The sequence below is a fragment of the Leptinotarsa decemlineata genome, unplaced genomic scaffold (genome assembly GCF_025532065.1).
Source record: "Leptinotarsa decemlineata unplaced genomic scaffold, Ldec_3_MD MMD2_P_RNA_scaffold_5, whole genome shotgun sequence".
In the NCBI taxonomy this organism is placed as follows: domain Eukaryota; kingdom Metazoa; phylum Arthropoda; class Insecta; order Coleoptera; family Chrysomelidae; genus Leptinotarsa; species Leptinotarsa decemlineata.
In genome coordinates this window covers 894,050-913,603 of record NW_027412532.1, presented here as the reverse complement: position 1 = coordinate 913,603, position 19,554 = coordinate 894,050, and the positions used below count along the sequence as shown (strand labels likewise).

The following is a 19,554-nucleotide window of genomic DNA, read 5'->3' as shown; positions in this document are numbered from 1 at the left end:
ACAATTTATGAATCAATGCATTGAATAACATCATTATTTCCCAACTAACTATTGTCATACAGTCTCCTGGCCATTTATAAACAAGTGTATATGTATTGTTCGAACAAGTCTTCTTCTTAATTTCCCAAATTCTAATTCGACGTCAAATCATATGTCAAAAAATTGTCATTGCACTTCAATACGTTGTGGGTGTCAGTCGCAGTTATTACGGACAAAAGTCATTGAAATTTCGCGAAATAATAACATTTTTTCGAATTGTCTCAATGACCAATACTATGAAAAATGATTGTGAGATCGGGTGTTGCACTCGAACGTGAAATGGAGTGAGGAATATAATTTGATTGTTTTGTGGTTTGTTTTTATGAATATATAAGGTGAGTGATGAACACTACAAATATTTACATTAATGAAGGTAATATTGAGGAAAGGGTAGTTGATTAATAATAAAAATGTGCAATGTTTGGCGCTTAATTCATGAAGATTGTCCATTACCTAATTTCATATCAAAAAATGATTTATGAATGAATGAAAATAGAAGAGTAACTGGAAGTTATTCAAGCTTTCTTTATCAGTCCTATATGCATATATTTTTTTGTACCCGTCATTAATAATAAATATACTGAAATGAATCATTCTTTTATCTTTTCATGTAGTGACAGACTAATCTGTTAATTAATAATCTGAAATTCCTATTTCAAAATTTAAATTTGAAGTTCTGCCAGAGTGGAGATTTTTAGATTTTCGAGTTTATACAACAAAAGCACTTTTTATGTAGAGGTGATGACGACAATATTCATTAATCAATTATCTTCGAGCCGCTGTGTCCTAGTTTGTTTTCATTTTCACATATTCCGAGTAAATGGGAAATTGATAAAGGAAAAAGTAATTAATTGATTTCCTTTTTATTGCTTGCCACACTTTGGTATATAAACAGTACAAAAATAGCATTTTCAATAAACTGGAGATACACTCATGTGGTTTGCAAAAAAGTGTTATATATTGGCAATTTCACAAATAACATTTAGTTCAGAGTGATCAACCGACAAAGAGTAAGAATCACCGCATTTAAAAAATGATATACAGGATACAGATAGGGTTTCCAGAAAAGTAATTTTTTCATGTGAAGAACCTGAGTTTTGGTTTTGATTATTCAAAACTATTCTATTCTATTTTATCGAAGTATATTGCATCCAAACATTTTGCATTATACCAGGTCTGTTCAAAAAATAAGTTGAATTTTCATTTTTCTCAAGAAATATTTATTTATTCATCACTTTCTATTTTGTCCATTTCAAAGTAGCCCCCCCTCAGATGTAATACACTTGTGATGCAAGAACTTCTGAGGCACTACGCCACAGTAATCAAAGAAAACAATGATCAAAACCGTTCAGGCCGAGCGTTCTTTCATTCTCCTTCAGGAAGTCCTCCCAGTTTGGCCAATATAAGTTTTTTGACAAGAACCACGAATCATCTTTTCGACACTGGAGCTCGTAATTGGTTTCTCGGCAAATTTCCAGGAGTTTTTTCATTGATAAAAAAGGAGAGAGCCAAAGAAATGGGGAAAACCCGTAAATGCCAGGAATATACCGAGAACCTCAACAATTGACTTACTTCCAGATGCTCAAATGGTTAATCATGTATGTTAGAGATAAAAAATAGCTTATTATCGGGTTTCCCAAATTGCGCGTCCAGGGGCGCCACAAAGAAAAAAATTGTAGAATATTTTATGAAGCTGATTTTATTAGTTGTGATTATTTCATTTATCCAATCGAAAAAATGTAAAAATGTATAAAACATTTTTCATTGACATCGCCTATACCGATATGATTAAATTTTCCATTTCAAGTACTCCATTTTGCGATAAACAAAAATTTTCACAAGATCTGCAAACATTTGTTATACGTTGTTAATCATTAGGTATGTCAGAAATAATCTATTTCACAGCTTTTTATCGACGGATTTATGAAAATTTTTACTCTAACAACTGTACTGAAAGTTCACTCATCTCAATCACAATTACGTTATTTAATTAATACTCGTGCGAATGATTAATTATCGCAGACGTGCCTACGGATCGTGCATTTTCATTAGATTAACAAGTCGAATAACATAGAGAAACATTTACTTATTAAAGTTGATAATCACGCATGGAACATTGTATGATTTCACGATTGCGTTTTTTATGAAGCAAACATTATGTTTTGCGTTAAACGCAACCCCCGCATCACAAGATTCTTTGTAGATATACAAACACTTGTTGCTTTCAAAGCGAATGATAATCAAGTCGCATTACAACTCCACTGACTCTTATAATGTTGAAATTTTCAATCAGTCTTCACCTAAACTCAGGTAATGTTATATTATACAGTGTAGATGTAATTACCCCCCCCCCCTCCGCACTATTTACTTTTGAACAAGGCAAGATATCAAAGTGATATATGATTTTCTAGACACTTCTTCTTCTTCTTATTCTCTTTTTGTATGATCTTTGCTTTATTGACACTGAAAACGGGATTTTTTTTACAGATATCATACTGTCCTAGAGGAAAATGTCTGCATATATTTTGAACGCTCTTCTCTTCAGGATATTGTTACCAATCATCATAACGTCATGTGAGTATAATATGTACATGCCAGTGAAACATTTTTAAAATACCTTTTGCTTTTGTTTTCGATAGCATGTTTCAATCTCTATGCAGAAAAAATTGTTTATTGTCAAAAAAAACCTTTTTTGACGCTTTTTCTTTAGGAAAGTAGTATTTTTCCGGCCTAGTCCGGTAAGTACTTATTTCCCGTACTAGGCCGGGAAGAATCACATTGTTGTTGTCACTGTGAATATGAAAATCTTGGCAGGAATGGTTTTGATGAATGTACTTGATCATTGCCATGGTCGCAGAATAACAACTGTTAGCTGTTTGACTTGGAATTAGTTGACATTTTAATTTTTGAAAGTTTGCATACTTTTTTTCGCAATTAACGCAATAAACTATGGAGAGCTGCACCGATGGCGAGTTTGTAAATGTGTCTTATGAAATTTCCAATGCTGCAGCTGCTGCTAAAGCACAATTATTGCCAGGTACGAAAACGTTCAAGATTTGTTTTCGAAATGGATGGACATGAAGAAATACAAAACCATTGCAAATTATTTGGCGCAAAAATCTGAAACTGTCAAACCATCTACCTTGTGGAGCATGCTGACCGGCTGACTCCCCGACTGATTGACTCACCCATTCACTGATTGACTGACTGACTCACTGATTGTCTGCCTGACTGACTCATTGACTGTCTGCTTGGCTTAAAATCTGACTGCCTAACTCATTGTTTGACTGATTGACTCACCGACTGACTTACTCACTGTTTGACTGACTGATTCACCGACTGACTTACTCACTAACCGACTCACTGACTTTCTCACTGACTGACTCACCTACTCACTGACTGACTCACCTACTCACTGACTGACATCGGATTACTCACTGTCTGAGTCATTGACTGGCTCGCCGACAGAGTGACTCACAGATTCACTGACTGTCTGCCTGACTGACTCACTGTCTGTATGCTTGACTGAAAATCTGACTGCCTAACTCACTGTTTGACTGATTGACTCACCGACTGACTTACTCACTGACTGTCTGACTCACTGTTTGACTGACTGATTTACCGACTGACTTACTCACTGACTGTCTGACTCACCGTTTGACTGACTGATTCACCGACTGAATTACTCAATAACTGTCTCACTGACTGTCTCACCTACTCACTGACTGACATCGGATTACTCACTGTCTGAGTCATTGACTGGCTCGCCGACAGACTGACCAACTGATTGACTGAGACCAACTGACTCACTGATTGACTGACTGACTCACCGACTTCCTCACTGATTGACTCATCGGCTGACTCAATTACTCACTGACTGACTGCCTCACCGACTAGCTGATTGACTAACTGACTGACTGCCTCACCGACTAGCTGACTGAGGGACTCACCGACTCACTGACTGACTCACTGACCAGATGGCTGACTATCTCTCTGACTGACTTACTGACTGACTTACTCATCAACTGACCCTCCGAGTGATTCACTGATTGACTGACTGACTGACTCACTGACTGAAAAAATGACATACCCACTGACTGACCCACTCACTGGCTGGCTGGCTGACTAACTGATTGAATGACTCACCGACTGACTGACTCACTGACCGACTGGCTGACTGACTGACTGGAAAGAGAAATCGCACAGCTGCTTGCGCCTGGCGACCCGTCGCTGTAGGATATTCGACAATTCAGTTACACATAAAATTAAAATTGCCAAGACCATTCGAAAATTATAATAAGTTCGACAAAAGTAATGGTTCTGTCTTCAACAAAAGGCATTTAAATATACCAAGCATTTCAGTTCGGCAGTATTATCATGAGAATTTGTGCCGTCAATTCTATGAGTATTCTAAATAACATAAAGTTTGTTTTTTCGCGTGTCTCTTATCATTGAAATTGTTGCATATATTCCGTTGCATGGTACTGATACGCTGGGCGATTAGGTTATCCAGGGTAAGATATGGCAATATATTTCATCAACAGAAATTGACAGTAATTCAAAAGCACTTGACGTTTAGAAATAAAAAAATTGTTTTAGTTTTATGATACTGTTAAAAAAATGAGGCGATTGTTCAAATTTCACGGGATACGACTCGAACATATGTTAACAGTTTCTGCTGTTTAGTGTTTTCGTGAGAGGCATAAAAGTTAGGCGTTTTGCGTATCCGGCGCCTAGCCAGCGTATTCACTAGATTTGGCCTTCTGCGACTTTTTTTTCGTGTTCCCGAGATTGAAGAGTCTTATGAAAGGACGACGTTTTGTGACGATCGAAGACATAAAAACCGAATCGCTTTGAACAGTCAGCGTATAAACCAATTAGCGATGCGACGTTTCGTGCATTAGATTTCACCATCAAATTTATTTCTTCAAATACGGACCTGTATTGTGATACACTGCCGAATCTTGTTATTACTATAGGTTTGTATTCGACAAAATTAAGTTCCTCTGCGATTTTATATCATTCGAAATGGAGGCGGTTAAGCTAAAAAACGAAATTCGACAATTCTAGTTTCTGGCGAGTATTTTGAAAACACTCATATTTTCGATCTGGAAAGAGTTCCAGAAAATAAGTAATCTTTGGTAAATTTAACCAACCTTATAGGTCTTACAGTTTCCGAAATAATAATGGTATATTAATAGATGAGTATAATACAAAAGATTAGTTTTTCAAACAATCTCCGAACAATGTACTTGCTTTCATAACAATTTGCGGTAGTTTTTGAATTTTACAAAAAATATCAATCGAACTTGAGAATATAATTGTCTTGATTATCATTTACAACGGCAAATTTTCAATTTAGAACACTATGAACTTCAGCAATAACTACCTATTTTTCTTTTAATTCAAATCGTGTATAAAACAGCAATTCAAGGAACTTGATCGTTATTATTTCTAACCTTGTATATTATTAGCGGTGATGCGTAATAATTATTCACCGATCATGAATTTATAAATATAATGCCTATATTCCCAGGGAACAAGGTTGTGGACTGACCATATAACGAAGGTTTATTTATACAAGATCTACATTAAACGATAAATTTCAGTTTGATATCTGTAATTTGAGAAAAAGTTGTTTTTACTCCAGCCAATGATCATTTTCTCTTATAAACTCAAGTTTTCTGGCGGTTTTTCGCGAATATTTCAAAAAACAACAAATCAAACCAAAAACAATGCATTTTTCTGGTGAAACTCATACAGAATCTTTTCTGATATTCTTGAGAAAATCTTCTGGAGAGAATTCTGAGGAACTAGTTCCTAAACTATGCGTTTCACGTTGAAGTTAACATGATCGGTTCAATGAAAATTTTGGATATTTCCGATCCTATGTACGAAAAATGAGATTTTTCCAATTTTTTAAATTTTGACCAGTAATTCTTGAGCAGAAATCAGGGAAAAACTGTGTTTTGTTTGTCTTCCCGATAGGAATAAAAATTATCCCATGTAAGATTTATCATACATGATCTTTGTTGTACGAAGCCATGGTGAGTGGGAGGAATAACTTTTTGAATATGAGAGTACATAACATTTTGCACACATGTCTCGAAGAGTTTAGAAAAGTTACATAAAATTGAAATTGCCCTGTAGTTTGTGATATCGCTAGAGTCGCTTTTTTTTTTAATATCGGACAAATTGGAGCTGTTTTCCACTGCTCAGAAAAGACACAAGTTGATAAAATTAAGTTGAATATGCCTATTAGAGGTATAGAGAGAACGTCGATACAGTCCTTTATCACAAGACTAAGAACATTGTCTACCCCTGCGGTGAGTTTATTTCTCAATTTTTTTTAAGCAGTAACAATATAGATTTTAGAGAAGGCAGGGATGTTTAATGTATCTAAATCAGAATTATGCTAATTTTCACGAAGCATATTCTCGTCCGAAACCAAGTATACACTTCTGAAGTACTTGGCGAATCCATTGACAATATCCCCAGGCCTATCAAATACCTCATCACCAAGTTTCATTATACTTAGAGTATCATGAAATCTCAACAGCTTAGATTAGAACCGAAAAAGCAGTGAATTCAATAATACGCCATCTATGTGTTAGGCAGAGACTTTCCAGCCTATGTAGTACTTCATTCGTGAACACCCTGTATCATGTCCTGAATAGATCCATTTTCTATCCAGATTTTCACTCGATAATTCCGCACCCTTTTCCCTGTCGCTAGAGGTTGTTGGCCATAGTACAATCCCTGGAACAAGAATGAATGGGACAGGTCTGTTCATTGATTGTCCTTGGCTGGTTCTGGTGTATCGTTCATGTTGCTATAAAACAGTCGAAGCTATTTCATTGCCCCTCGGTGGGTGTACTATAAACACCCACCTGAAAGCGTATCGCACGTCGACGAAATGTTATTTCTATACGAGGGTATTGCGAGAAGTATGTCAAAGTATTGACTTTTAGAATATACGACAAACTTTCTATCAGTTTCGTTGAATTCAGTATATAGACATATCGCTAAATCCAGATCTGTTTATCATATTTTTGGTAGAATATTAGGTTGTTGCAAAAGTTTTGTCCGTACAAATGTCATGTGTCACTTTCCAAAGGCGAAAACCCACTTCCCACAGGCGAAAACCCAATTTCCAAAGGCGAGAACACACTTTCCAAAGTCGAAAACCCGCACCCAAAGGCGAAAACCCACTTTTAAAAGCCCAAAATCCACTTTCCAAAGGCGAAAACCCACTTTATAAAGGCAAAAACTCACTTCCAAAGGCGAAAACCCACTTCCCATAGGCGAAAACCCAATATCCAAAGTCGATAACCCACACCCAAAGGCGAAAACCCACTTTCCAAAAGCAAAAATTCACTTCCAAAGGTTAAAACCCACTTTCCACAGGCGAAAACCCACTTTCCAAAGCCCAAAACCCACTTTCTAAAGGCGAAAACCCACTTTCTTAAGGCGAACACCTACTTTTCAAAGTCAAAAACCCACTTCCAATACCGAAAACCCACTTTCCAAAACCCAAAACCCACTTTTCAAAGGCTAAAATCCACTTCCAATACCGAAAACCCGCTTTACAAAGGCAAAAACCCACTTTCCAGAGCCCAAAACCCAATTTTCAAAAGCGAAAACCCACTTTTCAAAGGCGAAAAACCACTTTTTAAAGGCGGAAACCCACTTCCAATAACGAAAACCCGCTTTCCAAAGACGAAAACCCACTTCCAAAGGCGAAAACCCATTTTCTAATACCGAAAACCCACTTTCCAAAGGCGAAAACCCACTTCCAATATCGAAAACCCGCTTTCCAAAGGCGAAAACCCAATTTCCAAAGGCGAAAACACTCTTCCCAAGGCGAAAACTCGCACCCAAAGATGAAAACTCACTTTCCGAAGCCCAAAATTTACTTTCCAAAGACGAAAACCCACTTTATAAAGACAAAAACTCACTTCCAAAGGCGAAAACCCAATTTCCAAAGGCGATCTCCCGCACTCAAAAGCGAAAACACACTTTCCAAAGGCGGAAACCCTTCCAATACCGAAAAACCACTTTTCGATACCGAAAACCCACTTTTCAATACCAAAAATCCACCTTTCAATACCAAAAACCCGCTTTCCAAAGGCAAAAACCCACTTTCCAAAGGCAAAAACCCACTTTTCATAGGCGAAAACCCTCTTTTCGAAGGCGAAAACCCACTTCCAACATCGAAAACCCGCTTTCCAAAGACGAAAACCAACTTCCAAAGGCGAAAACCCTCTTTCCAAAGCCCAAAACCCACTTTCCAAAGCCCAAAACCCACTTTCCAAAGGCGAAACCCCACTTTCCAAAGGCGAAACCCCACTTTCCAAAGGCGAAAACCCACAAAAAAAAAGTTACTGTAACCGTGCCAAACCATCACAGAAAGAGTCCTATTGTGGGGAAATCGACGAAATGTACCGAAAAGTGCGTAAGCAGGAGCCGGTGCTGGTCAATAGAAGAGGTCCGATCGTGCTCCACGACAACGCCTGTCAGCACGTTTAACAAACCACCGTCGCAAAATTGAATGAATTGAGAGTCGAAGTTTTTTATTGAATTCGGATATTTAGCGCAAAAAAACTATTTGTGTTAGACAGGAAAGGAGGTCGCTGACTTTACCATTGATGGCTTTACAATTGATGTATCTATAATTGGAGTTTTCTGTATATTTTCTTGAACCTCTTCAGGGGTTGTGGGTTAAAACCTCAAAATTCAGGTATGTTCAATCATTAAAATCCGTGTTAGGAATCAGACGTTAAAGGGAAGACCTCGTTAGTCCTTGGCTCGCACAAGTTTCTCAACTTCTGAGAGTTGCCGTTCGTGTGGGGGCGACAGCTAAACATATTTTAAACAGATTAAAATAGTTACCAACTGAGTAATTACATAGTTTCATTATACATGGTAAGTTATATTGTAGCAGACGTTTGTAAGTTAATTCATTTGAAGAAAATGTAACTTCATCGTTCTGGCTCAAAAACGGATTCACCTTCCAAAACTGGATTTCACACACCCATTTGTATCGTAAATAGCGTTCGTGCTGTAAACCTACTACGTAATATTTTATATTTAGACTCCGTTCTTTGACTTGAACATTCACTTTTAATGCTTGTCAGACGGAAGATTGTGAACCTAATTAGCATTTAGTGTTTTATGGGGGGTTAACAAAACTAATTCACTACTTCAAGTGACACATCTCGTCATCTGAATATTTTGGCGGAAAGGACTGCATTGTTCAGTAATAATTTTTTTTAACGGTTCGTCTACATTTGCTAGGAGCTTCTTTTCTCGCGGGTACTTTTTTTTTGTTTGATGTTTTACTTTTAACCTCTTCTTTCGTCGCGGCACTAGAGAACACGCATGTACTGAATTATTTCGACTAATATTGATATTGAATATACAGTGCGTACATAAAAAGTCGCTCTCTTGAAGCTTAACTTTTAAACGGGAAAGGCTATTAACGTCGATAAATTTCATGTAAAACGGCTTAACTTTCAATGTTCTTTAATGACAAGAAAAACAATAGTGTGGCATTTCCTTCACACCTTCCATATGCCTGAGGGTGCGGTCTTACTCCAATTAACAGAGGGCCACGTCGGCCATTTTTCCGCTCTAATTGTTAGTTGTCTGGTGTGACCGACATTTCGCCGGGGCTGTGGCATTTTACCGCGAATTCTCGGTATCTGTGCACGTTATTCACGGGGGTGGGTCGTCCCGTTTTCGCTTTCACGACGCAGCAATCCCTTTTCCATTAGGGGTAAGCACACCTTGCCGTGTTTGAGAATAAATACGCCCGATAACGATACGAGGGTAGATGAGAAGATGTATTCGTTGCAACTGAATCATCAATCACTTATTTTCAACCGTTTCATATTTACGCTGATATTGGGAAAACAGCATAGGTGAAAAATACGCGTATAAAAGAGGACATCGTTTTATATTTTTTACATTACATACAGTACAATTTTTTCTGTTTGTTCTCAATGAAAGAACTCTTCTCTTTTTCCAGGCGTAATATTTCGTCCATCTGGCCTTTCCTCCATTTACCTGCTCGTGTTATGTTACCTGCCATTCGTTCCTGTACCGACTACAAGTACCATCCAAGGACACACGGGGTTGTTCCTCAAGATACTGATAGCTATATCTGTACTGACTTCGCTATGCCAACTGACTTTCCAAATAGTGTTGCTATTATTACCTCCATACGCGCATTTTCTAAAGGTACGTATCAGAACGATTATTCTATTGGATTTCGATTCGGAAAAAATACTTCTATACATTCGAATGATGTGCGGTGTAAACCAAAAAGTCTGCAAAGGATTTTTCATTTGTCATTTGTCGGTGGAGCAGCACCGGATGTGGTGCTGCAGGTTTTTCCGGGTTTTCCTGCAGCTGAAAAAGCAAATGCGCCACTGGAATCAATGAAGTCGCCCCGGAGCGCCAATTAATTTTTATTGTTGTTTTTATTTTATTTTTATCGTTGTTTTAATATCAAGAAATCAATAACTGAAAATTTAATTAATATATCAAACAAAATATTTTCAATTAATTTCGTCGATGAGAATGTTTTTGAACTATTTCAGGAGGACCTTTTACTAGAGAAAATCCTACGACACGTAGGTTTTGTAAGACTGAACGACATATCCATAGTGCCTACTATAATATGGCTCGCCCCAGAAGTCATCATGTTCCTCGCTTCAATTATATTTTTCATAGTTCTGAAAAAACTTAACCCTCCCCCGGGTAGTTTGAATCTGGACGAATCGCAATCTTTTGTTGCTCCCAGGCACAAAACTGCAGCGGAATATGTTAGTTACGCTGTCGGCATAGGTAAGAGTCTACAACCATTAATTTTTTACTTTATACATGAAAATAAAAAGAACTTATCATTGAAATAGTTACCTTAAACGTATGCATACATGTTGATTATGTTGAAATAGGTGTTTTTTCACTTCTCAGTTGAAGAAGACTATTTCCATTCTAGGTCGCTACGGTGTCTTAGCGATGTTATGTCTCGCGGCGATCGTGAAGCCATCTGTAACGGGAGGATTGTACTTTTTGATATTTTTGAGTTCCGCCACCTGGTGGGCATCCTACAAACAATTGGGTAGGGGTTTTGCCATCGTCTTATGCTGCCTCTTGCCGATAGTTTTCCTACATATTTGCGGTTTGTACGCTTATCAGTTCCAGTGGTCTCAGGAAATTCTTCCGAGTAATAGTTCGTATGTCAGGTAAGACCAGAAAAGCGTTTATGAAATATAGAGTGGTTTGTTGATGAACGAATGACCCATAAATTAGTGTGGGAAGTTCTAAAAAAGAATTCAGATAAAAGTGGACTGTATTCTTCAAGTTGGCGTTTTGTAAGCCAAAAGGCAATAGTCAGGTTACATTTAAATCAAAGGAAAACAGAAAATATTCAACCTTCTGAACATTTCAGTCATTCGAAACTGATCAGTTTTGATTGAATTAATCTCGAAGTTCTTCATATGGTACAGGTGAAAACACCATCTCCAGATTATTGAATATATTATGTGATCGTATCTCAAAATGTGAATTTTCGACAATTTTTCTAATGCAAACGGTAAGAAATCAAATAATGTGAGCTTTCACGGCCGGAGATGATTGTGTAAAAACTATTTTTCGGGTTTGTTGAGTGTAGTCTACAATTGTCAGTCTAAAGATTCCAAACAATAAGAGTCACACTTCATATAGATGGAATAAAACCTGGACCCTAACCCCGAGCAATGTAGTATGTGCTGTGAAGACAGTTGCATTTGTTAACCTCACCACAATTGTAGACGAAACGTCAGCCTGCGGCCAACAAACATGGAACATAAGTTTAAATCCTATTCACTTATGTTTTTCTTATGAACCACTCTATTTTGCAGATCCGAATCAGTGTAGAGCTGTAACAAACTGTTCGCTTTTCAGATATTTTGGTTTAACAGCACAGATTATCGTCGATGAAGCAGAGCAGAGAGATTACATTTTCGCCCAAGACCTGAACTGGGACTCTTTCGTAAACCCTCTGGTTCTATATTTGTTGTATATGGTCCTTATTCTCGAGAGTAGGGAATTGCTGAAAGTGGAGGTATGTAGAGGAATATTTGTCTGGGCGGTGATGGACTTTAGCATCGTTTGTCTTTCACTGCGGCCAGTTCAAATGCTTCGTAAGCCTATAAATAATTTTTAGAGAAGGATAACAAACGAATTGCAATTGAAATTATCAAAAATTTAGTTTTGATCCGCCTAATTTTCGAATTGCAAATGCGCTCATGCTGTTTTCTTTATACTAACCCAAAACTAACCTATTTCAGTTGCAAAAGAAACAGGGCGCATTTTCTCGCTTAGAGGGGAGCTTTACTGGAGAACTTGGCCGGCAGATGTCGCAGCGCTTACGGAAGCAACAACTCTTGCGGTCCTCGGCCACTAAAAAGTGGCAACGCGCTACTCGCAAAGTTCGAGTAAGCACATCAACTTACATCTCTACAGTTCTTGTTGTTATTGTTTTCGACGGGGTATTTTCTATTATTAACACCTCATTCATTTACTTTGTTACTGACAGTGTTTTCATTTTTTACCTAATGCTTGGCTTTTCTTTTGTTTATTTTTTTAGATTGGTTTAGAGTTAGAGAACGAAAAAGCAATAGAAATTGAAAAAGCAATAGAAAAAGTGAACAAAGAGCCTACTGAGCGTACACCCGTATGTATTATGATTTATTTCTTTTTTTTTTCTGTTCCAACTCTGTTTTTGAAAGCACGTTTTTGAAAATGAAAGAAAATATCGACTGTGTGGATATGTGGCTTCAAACTTGTTTTGAAATCAAAAAACTATTCGGCATTGGAAAAAGCACCCTTTTGCGAAAAATCCGAACAAAAGTCTTATTTCTGCGGCTATTTGTTTTTTTTTTCAAATATCTCCCCATGAAATAAGCTTTGACCGACCTGAAACATTTTAATTTTGATATGATCGGCGACAAACATAGTATCAACGTCAACTACATGGATTTCCACGTTTCTTATGACAGGGTTTCCGTAGGCGTCGATCGTCAAATCTTTCGATGAGTGGACTGTATTTGTTGGTGAGAGGCTGCAAAGCGGTGATTCTCCAAAGAGCGAGAGGTTTTTGTAAAAACAGTGCAGACGTAGCGAGCAGAGAATGCATCAGACTCGATCAAGGACGTTAATAAAATTCTGGAATTTTTTATTTAAGAAAACTGTGGGTAGTTTAGCATTTTCATGAAATGTTCAATGTAATTGAAAGATAACAACAGCTACTGGCTTCAGTTTCACACCTCATGGACTTCTAGTTCACAAATATGTTGGCTTGAACGCAAATAGGCAACCTCATGTACAAAAATTGAAATAAAAAAATCAAAATGAACAAACAATATCGGGAAATATGACGAAATACGAAGAAACAGCTGCCCTGTCTAATTCGAAGCATTACCACACACTACTTCATCGAGGCCGTTGATATAAGCATCCTAACAATTTTAACAGAAAGGAAGACGGTATGCTGGTCAACAGAATGTGGTAACCAATACTCAACGGAGAAATAGACTAGAATACAACTCCGAAATCCCACCAGTACCATAGTTGTCAATAACGTGGATGAATCAATCAGGAGTAAGAGTTTGCGTGACACCCTTCTGTCGCCCCCACCATCAGCTACACCACCATTCCATAGTCACTCCCATTATATAGATACGAATGCACACGTAGCTCCCCAGTCAGTCATTGCTGAGACTTGGAGGTGTAACTTCCGTCTTCGCAGTCAACGAACATAGCACTGATAATGACTGCCGCAGTAGCAGGGGAGAAGGTTCGCCAGATAATATTTTGAAAATGAAAATTATTGAAGAGTAATACAAAAATAATAATTTTCAAGGTTTTTATTCATCACGGCTTATTTTAGACGATAGAAGTAGCTCATACTTCAGTTGCTCTACGATCGTCTTGATTTTCTTTGCACAAAACTCTTTTACGAGAAATGACAGAACCAAAAAAATGTTCCAAACTCGGCTAGATCATTTCATGAAGTCGATGTTTCTCTTCGTTTTCTATACTATGCTTTCGATTAAAACATGAGTTGGTACACCATGTACATGAGAGTGTCTCATCTACCACTACGGTTTCAAGTGGATCATCTTCAAATTTTTCAACTGTTATTAAGTGGTCAGTGTATTGATTTACATAATTTTATATCAAGTTGAAGATGATCCGTTGATTAATTTTGAATAAGCACAGGGAGACATGACTCTGTATATTTTTCATTCCACTCAGATTAATATTTTCATTTCTAGGTGCTACAACTTCCTTGGAGGTTTGAAAATGATATGAATTTCGAGTTTTTTAATTTTTTTTCATAACGCAATTGTAAAATGTCTAACACAACTAACTAAAATGTCCATAGCTTACCGACTAATGATAACTAGTTAGAAAAAAAAAAACTTTCGTGTGTTTTCAGTTGATACGTGGAGCTACGGGGGGGCCAAAGAGACTCCTCCCGAAGAAAAGCGGCCTCACGCAGGACTCCACTGGCAGCGTAACTATAACGGCGGAGATCGAAGATATCGCTTTGGACGATTTCGGTGAGAATTCGGGGGTTTGTCAAAAAAAAACTAATCTTAACAGTTTGCTTTTCAAACTAGACGAGGAGGAGCACGAGGCGCATTGGTTTGAGAACGTCATTTTCGTGCTTGGTTCCATCCTCCAGATCATAGTACGCTCGTCGTATATCGTTACGAATATTATCATGATGGTGAGTTGTTACTTAGTATATCTTTCATTCATAATACTTTTACGTTTTTCCCCGTGGGTTGACCAATAATTGACTACACTGAACAATAATCAAACTTAACTTTATTTCACTCTAAATACAACAAACACTTCAACTGAAACTTACTAGATCGCCTTACTAGATCACTTCGCATACCGCACTGTAACTTCCTCTTGACTGTGTCCATATGCTCGTGGCTAGCGCTTATATATTGTAATCGAATGTGCTAGAGAATTCCATCGAAATCGGTATATTATTCTCGCTGCATCTAGAGCGGCAGCCAACATCGTACAATGGCGCGCTCTTAGCTACATCACAATTGGTTTATGGCTACCAGTGACTTTTAATCCACTGCATTACATCAAGTACTACATAGCACTGTACTACTTATATCTGAATTGGGCTTGCCCGTGTATATACATAAATTAATACAGGGATCTGTACTGGATTTTAAGAATCATCACAAAAAAAATGGAGGTGGAGCTGCTAGTTACCACTATCATCAAGAACATAACCTAACTTTTTTTCTCAAATGGCATCTCATGTTTTTTTTGTTGCCACTCTGTTCTGAATTCAGCAAATTGTGGTTCACTATGTTTATTTCAAAATGGCGAAAGATAGTTCCCCAATTTAGAGATTGTTACGGAAATCTGGCAATACCACTTCTCATGCCCATGAGGTGACCCTCCTACTTGTCTAGAATATTCCGGGTATGAAAGGGACGAATCATTCTGTTTGTATTAAACGTGATTTTACAGGTGAAGAGAACCCATTTGTAAAGTTGCCACAAAAAAGCTGGTGTTCGAAAAAATCTTTTTAGAAGTTGTCTTTAACATTCACATCTTATTAATATGTTGACATTGTTAATTTATGGAGGACGTTGGAAAAATCGTGGTCGGGTTCTCCATGATGGCGACGACTAGTGGTGGTTTATCTCTATTTTCGTATAATAGAGCGATCTTTACACTTACATGGCTGTAACATTTTTGTTTGTGATGCACCTCACACTATATCCAGTAAAAACGAGGTTAATTTATGCAATGACATAAAACACAATTGTGTTTTATGTCATTGTTTATGTTTATTGCCGCTGAGAAAATTGAAAAGACGGTAGTCAGTCGGCGAGAGGTCTAAAGAGTATGATCGGTGAGGCGAATCTTTGAGGCTCAATTCGTTCAATTTGTGGACGGTGATTTGTGAATCGTGCGGACGAGCGTTGTCGTGGAATAGGATTGGACCCCTTCTGCTGACCAGACCCGGTATCACTACGGCCCGAGATCGCAATGTGTCACAGAAAGAAGCGCGTGCCTAGACAAGCGAGACAGTGTACCTATTTAGTTCTAGTAAACATCTCAATCATTGACAGTAACGTCATCTATTAGCAACAAGCGGAAATACCCTATCATTTTTTTTTGTGAACAATAGAATCATCTACGTGCTTCGAGTCTAGACCAGAACCTTCCTTATCAATATAAAGGAGTGCGTCGGCGGAACGTGAGTCTGTTGAGTAGAGTAATCGAAGCGATACGGTCGGAGAAGGATTCTAGTTGTACTGCGGAGTAGTGATTGTGAAATCGTCAAACAGTGCGCATTGCTAAATGTCTTGTTAATTTTTCGGGCTGTTAACGCAGCGCTTTGGTTCAATTTGAATCGTAGAGAAAAGTTGGCCTAAAATCGTCTACTAACACAGTAGTAAGCTAGAAAGTGACAAAAATTAAAATTCGGAAAAAACGAACAGCTTCAATGTATGTAGTACACGGTAGACACAGTAGAATAAATATTAATTGAGATATGAAGCTACAAAAAAACATGAGATTAAAACTGACAAACTTTTTCAAACAACATGATATACTATAAATAGCGTTCACATAAAGGAAATTCGTCAAGAATTCTCAGTCTCAAATCATAACTATTATTGATTGTGTTTAGTGTAGGACGACACCTCTCAGCATATCCTTACTTTGCAGGCGTGGAGCATAACCTACCTAAGCTGGGTGACATTCGTTCTTCTGCTGTGGGCGAACTTGATTTGGCTCATCCCGAACCAAAGAAAGAACATGCTCCACTCTAGCCCTTTCCTGGTTATTTACGCCTGGTTTCTCCTGATAGCCGGCTACGTATATTCGATGAACCTTACCGAAGACGAAATACCTTCGAAGATCGAAGGTGTAGATCTGAGCGAAATAGGATTCGTCAAAATCAGTGTGCTGCCGTGTGTCCCTCTTTTCGTTAAATGTTTGTACACGGTTATGTTTTGGGTTACTTTGAGGCAGTACATGCAAGAACGGGTCGAAGCGAAACAAAGCAGCGCCCTTGCGGATATGGTCGCTCCTCTGCAAGTGACTGTTGGTACCGCAGCTGGTGAGTTCACCTCAATTTTTTGTCTTAGAAACTCTATACAATGTGACATATGAAAGAGAACTGATATAGATATAGAATGTCGCTTACATGGAACACTATCATCCTCAATTGGGAACTTCCAAGTTCCGGGACAAGACACTTGTCTTATTACATCATCATCATCATTTGCAGATGTGAAATAACTTCAAAGTACATATTTTTGGAATATACACTATTGTATGTTGACTGTGAATTTACTTTTGTAGGGGTGAAAAATGAAAAATCAGAAACCGGTAACAAAATAATGGAGCGGATTGGACAGTTTATGAAGCAATTCTTCACGAAGTTTTGGATTTGGGTGGTCGCTATCACGCTATTCGCAGTTGCTATAACCGGCGAAAGAATGACCGTTTTCAGGATAGTATACATGGCATTGTTCTTGTTTTTCATATTATCTTTTCAGGTAATGTTACAAACGTACATGTTCAACAATCGTCTCAAGTTTTCTTTGTAGTTTTCTTTCCGAGTTTGGAGGAAAGTCATGTTTGGATTCTGGCTGACCGTCATCATTTACTCCATGATAATATTAGTTCTCGTGTACACCTATCAATTCAAAAACTTTCCTTCGTACTGGACAACGTATCTGCATATCCCCACCGGACAGTAAGAGGTCTGAATGTTCAAAGTCGAATCCATTACTTAGTCGCTTGTGCTTTCAGGCAGTTCGACATAGGTCTGGAACAATATAAAACGAAACAGTTGTTCGTCAGGTTGGTGACTCCAACATTTTTCGTGATCGTAACTGTAATCCAGCTGCACTACTTCCATAACGACTTCATGGTCCTTTCGGATCCCAAAAATACCAGCGTTGTAACAGAAGAGATTACTGCCGAGGATGCGGATCAGAGTTCTCTGCAAGGGGGCGCCTACATCGACCGCAGTGGAAAGGAAGATCGCTCGTCGTCTGTTCAGTACAATCTGTACGAGCTTGGGCGTAAATATTTCCATTGAATTTCAGTCCGATTTATTATGAAACGAATTCTCTTTCAGATATGTCTTCGATACAGTTCCAGCATCTGGCGCAGGAGTGGCTGAAGAAACTGCACCGAGTGAAGAACTTGATATTTCTTTTCATGGAACTGCACATGATCAAGATTGTCTTCCTCTTCGCCATGCTCATGGCAATTCATGACAAATGCGCCACTTATTTCATCGTAGTGGCTCTTATACCAGTGGCGTTCTCCTTCGGAAGACCTATGCAGATTGTCGTTATATACGCCACTTCTTTACTTGCTTCGTTGATGCTTTTGCTTCGGATGATTTATCAAATCCAATACATCAATCCCGGGAATTGGAACGTCACGTGCCAGGTAAGATTACAAAATTTCGGTTTTTCATATGAGGAGGTAGTAGTTGGTTTAAGCCGATTTTGAAACCTCCCCCCACCACTTCGGACTTCAACAACTTCAACCTATGCCACACGACGTAGCCAAGGTGACTTTGAGGTAGTATCTTCAGAAAATACTTCTTTCACATCTTTCAAATGCATTCCACGTTTGTGAATAGCAAAAATTCTCTGTAGAATCATTGGAATCATAAAACCAATATTTCATTTAGGTGGAAGAAATTTTCAAAATTGTAAAAGTGTAAACTAAGGCAGAGCGATGATTTTCATGTTCTCGAGCCAAAATGAGCCTAGGAGCTAGGAGCTTAAATTTGTCATGGTCTCTTTTGTGAAAAAATAATTTTTGACCAGCGCACTTTTAGGTACACAACAATCCTCTATTGAACGAAACTGTTACAAATATCGCCCCTTGGCTTGGGTTCAGAAAAACCGAAGAGGTGCACACCTCTTTGATAGACTTGGTTCAGTGGAACATCATTTACATCGTGATAGTTACTCTGTGGAGTGTCATCTTGGTAAGGCAGTACAACTACCGAATGTCAAGAGGAAGACCCACCACCAGAGCTTTTTTTATGTTCCCGAACGTCACGATAGTCGATTCAAACAAAGATTTGGAAAATTTCTGCAAATATATGGCCAACTTTGCTTTCTACAAGTTTGGAGTTGAGGTAATATCAGGTAACTGTGTTCCCGACCTTTGTACAGAAGTTCTTTTCCTTTCAGATTTCGTTAATAATGACTGTGGTATTGATCGGGATGAGAATGGATGGGTATGCTGTTCTGTACGGCATGTGGCTTGTGGCTATGTTTTCTTTGGAAAGGAAAACACTGGCGAAAGTTTGGGTATTTTATTTGATATTTATCGCATGCGCTTTACCGTTCCAGTACTTCATGGCTGTAGGACTTCCACCGGTGTTGTGTCAAGGTAACTTACCATTTATATACATTTCCATTTCAAGGCATGTGT

At 38.2% G+C, this 19,554-nt stretch overlaps 1 protein-coding gene across 14 annotated transcripts in view; it reads left to right on the top strand.

Annotated features, from left to right (window-relative positions):
* The first annotated feature begins 161 nt into the window (after window positions 1-161).
* Piezo (piezo type mechanosensitive ion channel component) overlaps window positions 162-19,554 on the top strand; it is a 40,998-nt gene continuing 21,605 nt past the window's right edge. For 6 of the 14 annotated variants that reach the window (XM_074169188.1, XM_074169181.1, XM_074169177.1 and 3 more), the window contains exons 1-16: window positions 163-374; window positions 2,527-2,613; window positions 10,070-10,281; window positions 10,644-10,890; window positions 11,045-11,291; window positions 11,992-12,151; window positions 12,378-12,524; window positions 12,677-12,763; window positions 14,531-14,824; window positions 16,810-17,203; window positions 17,449-17,645; window positions 17,697-17,845; window positions 17,902-18,176; window positions 18,233-18,552; window positions 18,950-19,255; window positions 19,311-19,512. In XM_074169188.1, the coding sequence (XP_074025289.1) occupies window positions 2,550-2,613; window positions 10,070-10,281; window positions 10,644-10,890; window positions 11,045-11,291; window positions 11,992-12,151; window positions 12,378-12,524; window positions 12,677-12,763; window positions 14,531-14,824; window positions 16,810-17,203; window positions 17,449-17,645; window positions 17,697-17,845; window positions 17,902-18,176; window positions 18,233-18,552; window positions 18,950-19,255; window positions 19,311-19,512 (3,301 nt within the window). In that variant the 5' untranslated portion in view covers window positions 163-374; window positions 2,527-2,549. Of the gene's footprint in view, window positions 375-2,526; window positions 2,614-10,069; window positions 10,282-10,643; window positions 10,891-11,044; window positions 11,292-11,991; window positions 12,152-12,377; window positions 12,525-12,676; window positions 12,764-14,530; window positions 14,825-16,809; window positions 17,204-17,448; window positions 17,646-17,696; window positions 17,846-17,901; window positions 18,177-18,232; window positions 18,553-18,949; window positions 19,256-19,310; window positions 19,513-19,554 lie in introns of all 14 variants that reach the window. The other 8 variants (XM_074169179.1, XM_074169175.1, XM_074169178.1 and 5 more) reach the window with 7 other exon arrangements.